The 3,915-nt window shown below is 39.5% G+C and overlaps 1 protein-coding gene across 1 annotated transcript; it reads left to right on the top strand.

Moving 5' to 3' along the window:
- The first annotated feature begins 478 nt into the window (after positions 1 to 478).
- On the top strand, positions 479 to 3,221 carry LOC105154792 (uncharacterized). Its single transcript, XM_011070515.1, has 7 exons — positions 479 to 851; positions 933 to 1,230; positions 1,286 to 1,625; positions 1,721 to 2,002; positions 2,199 to 2,436; positions 2,736 to 2,946; positions 3,038 to 3,221. Exons 1-7 carry the CDS (start codon positions 479 to 481, stop codon positions 3,219 to 3,221), a joined length of 1,926 nt encoding a protein of 641 aa, XP_011068817.1.
- Positions 3,222 to 3,915: the final 694 nt, after the last annotated feature.

A 3,915-nucleotide genomic window follows, 5' to 3' on the forward strand; every position in this document is an offset into this window, starting at 1 on the left:
ACACGTCCCTGTTGAGATGGTAATGTAGGAAACGGAATAAAAATATCGATAATTAATCGATCGAATTTCCTGCATGATCATATTAACTTCAGAGGGCGTAAGCAGCTTATACATTGGAAATGAAAACCTGTAATATCGACCTTGATCAACTTCGGCCTTCGCTCCAGCATGCCCTTAAGTTGTGAAACGGCCAGAAGTATGGACTTAGAGAAGAGAATCCAAGCTGTAAAAGACAAGCAGGGCTGTTTTAATTGTCTGAAAGTAGGGCACAGCTACAAAAGATGCTGTAACAAAATAAAATGTCCTTGGTGCAGAAAATGACATTGCCTGCTGATGTGTAGGAATCTGTCGAGCAAGAACGAGACAAAGCAAGCGGATGAGAAGAAATCGAAAAAAATCAGCTTTTCATGAGGGAAACAGTTGTCTCGTTAATGTCTCTTCGAATACAAAAATGTTCCTTCCTACATTAAAAGTCAAGATGCGAGGTCCAAAAGACTTGATGAATGTTCGCGCTATCATAGATACTAGCTCGCATAGATCTTATGTTTTGGAAAAGGTAGCTAGAGAGCTTGGATACGAGATTGAAAGCGAACAAACGATGATACACTTGTTGTTTAGAGGAACTAAAACCAAACCTCAGAGACACAAAACTTGTCGGATCTACATCGGAAACTTAGATGGAACATATAAATGCGACTTCGTAGCTTTGCAACAAAACATTATCTGCCAGGACGCCCCTTGTAAGCTCGATGATACATGGATGGATATACTTGAGAAAAAGGACATACGTTTGAGCGACACCGGTGAACGTAGAGAATCCATTTCATTATTGATTGGAGTTGATGTTGCTGGCAAGATATTCACAGGAAAAGTCCTACAGATAAATCAAGGAATAACAATTCTAGAAACTAAGCTTGGATGAACAATCTTAGGTAGGAATATAGGCGATGACAGCGGCATCGATATTACGCTGACCATTATGTTAATGTTCACTCAAGAAACCAACATATCAGACTTATGGAAACTCGACGTCTTGGACATCACGGATCCTATTGAGAGTGTTACTAAAGAGGCACATCAAGCTGAAATAAAGACCTCATTTCAAGAGACAATGAAAATCGACAACGAAGGTCGATACGAAGTTCTTCTACCGTGGAAAGAGAATCATCCACCTTTACGAGATAATCGAGACGTAGCCGAGGAAAAACTAAAAGGCGTTATAAAGAGATTGTGACGAGAAGATTTATTTGACGACTACCAGGCTGTCTTTGATAATTGTTCGAAGAAGCCAGATTATTGAAAAGATACCTGTACTTGAAGTCGACCAAGAGAGCTACTATCTTCCACACAGGCCTGTAGTCAAGAAAGAAGGAACTACTAAGATATACCCTGTTTTCGATGCGTCAGCAAAACTCAAGGAATCGCTTGACCAATACTTGGAGAATGAACCCAATTTTATAGAGCTTATTCCAGCATTGCTACATCGATTTCGAGAAAGGAAGATAGGGATAACAGCTGATATTGCAAAAGCCTTCTTACAAATCGGCGTCTCTCCGTCAGATAGAGATGTTTTAAGATTCCTGTGGAACGTTGACGGAGAAATAGAGATTTATCGATATCGTCGAGTTGTTTTCGGATTGCAAGCAGCCCATTCCTTTCAGGGGCGGCGATTGAATTGCATATTAATAGAGCCTTAAACTCTACCATTTTGCCATATAAGAAAGCAGTTTATGAGAAACTGGCAAAATCCTTTTATGTCGATGACTGTGTTACTAGTGTCAATTCTTATTCTGATTTTGAAGTTTTCAGGAGAGAAGCTTGTTCCCTTTTGACTCAAGCCAAATTTGACTTAAGAGATTGGAAATACACTAGCAAGGATCCTGAGAGTCAATCAACGGTGCTTGAACTTATATGGGACACCAAAAGGGATACTTTAATGTTACCGGAATTTCCTGCACCGACAATCACGGAGAAAATAACGAAGAGAGTCATCTTGTCACAAGTACAGAAATTAGGACCTTCTCGGATTCATCTGTCCCATACTGTTAAAACCAAAATTACTATTGCAAGATCTGTGGAATAAAAACGTGGATTGGGATACAGAAATAGACGACAACATTAAGCACGAATTTCTTAAATGGGTTCAGCAATTAGGTCTCCTACGTATATTGAAGTTTTCATGATGGATTTTTGGAGAGGAAAGAGGTCCCGACTCCTTTCATGTTTTTGTCGACGCCAGTAAAGACGCATACGCGGCGACAATCTTCGTACGAGTTGAGTCAAGCATAGGAGTCGAGGTACATCTAGAAGCTAAATCTAGAGTAGCACTCAAAGAGAAGAAGACCATACCTCGCCTTGAATTATTAGCAGCCTCCATTGGAGCTAGGATGATGCGATCCTTTATAAAGGCTATGGATTACCAAGATATCAAGACCTGCACATATTTCTGGACTCGATGACCATTCTATTAGGGATACAAATAAGTTCGTGCGGTTTTGAAAGAAATGGCATAACTACTGTTTCATTCCACTGTTTCATATTTCTAAGTATGCGTTGGATAGCTGTCATTAGTAGGTATTAAGTTCAGTATGTGTCATTTGTTCGATTTGTAAACAACAATATTTTTACTTCGTCAAATATGTCGAACTTTGTACCAAATAAAGTGTTTTTGCGGGGAGTTTTACTGCATTACTTCAATATGAAGAAAAGTGCTGCCGAAAGTCATCGTATTTTAGTGGAAGTTTATGGTGACCATGCTCTATCTGAGCGAACGTGTCAAAAGTGGTTTGCACGGTTTAAGAGTGGTGACTTTGACTTGGAAGACCAAGAGCGTGCCGGATGTCCAAGAAACTTTGAAGACGCAGAATTAGAGGCATTACTCGATGAAGATCCATGTCAAACGCAAGAAGAGTTTGCATTATCATTAGAAGTGACTTTGATTACATTGTAACCGGTTTTTCACAATAAAGCCCCAAATTTCGAGAAAAAACCGCACGAACTTATTTGTACCCCTAATAACATGGATTCGACAAACAAGACAATGGGCAGTCTTTGTATGGAATCGTGTTCTGGAAAGGAGCCTGACGGATATTAAATCTTGGAGATATGTTCCTGGAGTGATGAACCCAGCGGATTTACTCTCACGAGGTTGTGATGCTAAGAAATTCCTTGAACTGAAATGGTGGGAGAGACCGGAGTGGTTGAAATCTCCCAAAGAGTGACCCAAAGAGGAAGGAAAAGTTGACGAGCACATAGTTAATTTAGAGTTACGCAAGACTTCTGAACGATGCAAAGAGAGAATATTCCCTGAGACTATTGTTGAACAAATCGCTATGCTAACCTTCGTAGAACAAGCGGGTGAAGAGACAGTCCCCTGGTATTTACTTGGTAAAGACTTTACCTGATAAAGATTTTCGATGTATTCCAAAATTCTGTGTACCATCGCGTGGATATTAAGATTTGTGAATAATTATCGAAGAATTCAAGTAAACAAAACTCAAGAGTTAACTGCCAAAGAAATTACTAAGGCAGAATTACTTCTCTGTAGACTAGCATAGAAAGAATCATTCCTGGCAAGCAACGATTCACGATTACGAAGCTTAAATGTTTTCGAGGAGAATGAACTAATACGCACAAAGACAATGATCTCCAATCGTCAAGACGTTTTTTTCTTTCAGATGTCCCGTGGTGTTGGACTCAGCTCATTTATTGACGTTGAAAATTATCTTTCACATTCATCTGAAACTTAATCATGCTGGTATTGACATTGTGATGAATAGTTTATGCGAAAAGTTTTGGGTCTTGCAATGCCGTCATACGTTACGCTCAATCATAAAAAAATTCGCCGTTTGTCGTCGGTATGTATCGAAAACAATGAAAGCACCACCTGGATTATTACCTAATCAACAGAGAAAT

The sequence above is a fragment of the Acromyrmex echinatior genome, chromosome 11 (genome assembly GCF_024713525.1).
Source record: "Acromyrmex echinatior isolate Ae372 chromosome 11, ASM2471352v2, whole genome shotgun sequence".
Lineage (NCBI taxonomy): Eukaryota > Metazoa > Arthropoda > Insecta > Hymenoptera > Formicidae > Acromyrmex > Acromyrmex echinatior.

Excerpts from the sequence above, each read along its gene's own strand:
- LOC105154792 (XM_011070515.1), top strand. The coding sequence starts at position 479 with ATGCGAGGTCCAAAAGACTTGATGAATGTTCGCGCTATCATAGATACT. Across the intron at positions 1,626-1,720 it reads AGATTTATCGATATCGTCGA|AAAGCAGTTTATGAGAAACT; the intron begins GTTGTTTTCGGA and ends TTGCCATATAAG. Across the intron at positions 2,947-3,037 it reads GAAGTGACTTTGATTACATT|ACAATGGGCAGTCTTTGTAT; the intron begins GTAACCGGTTTT and ends TCGACAAACAAG.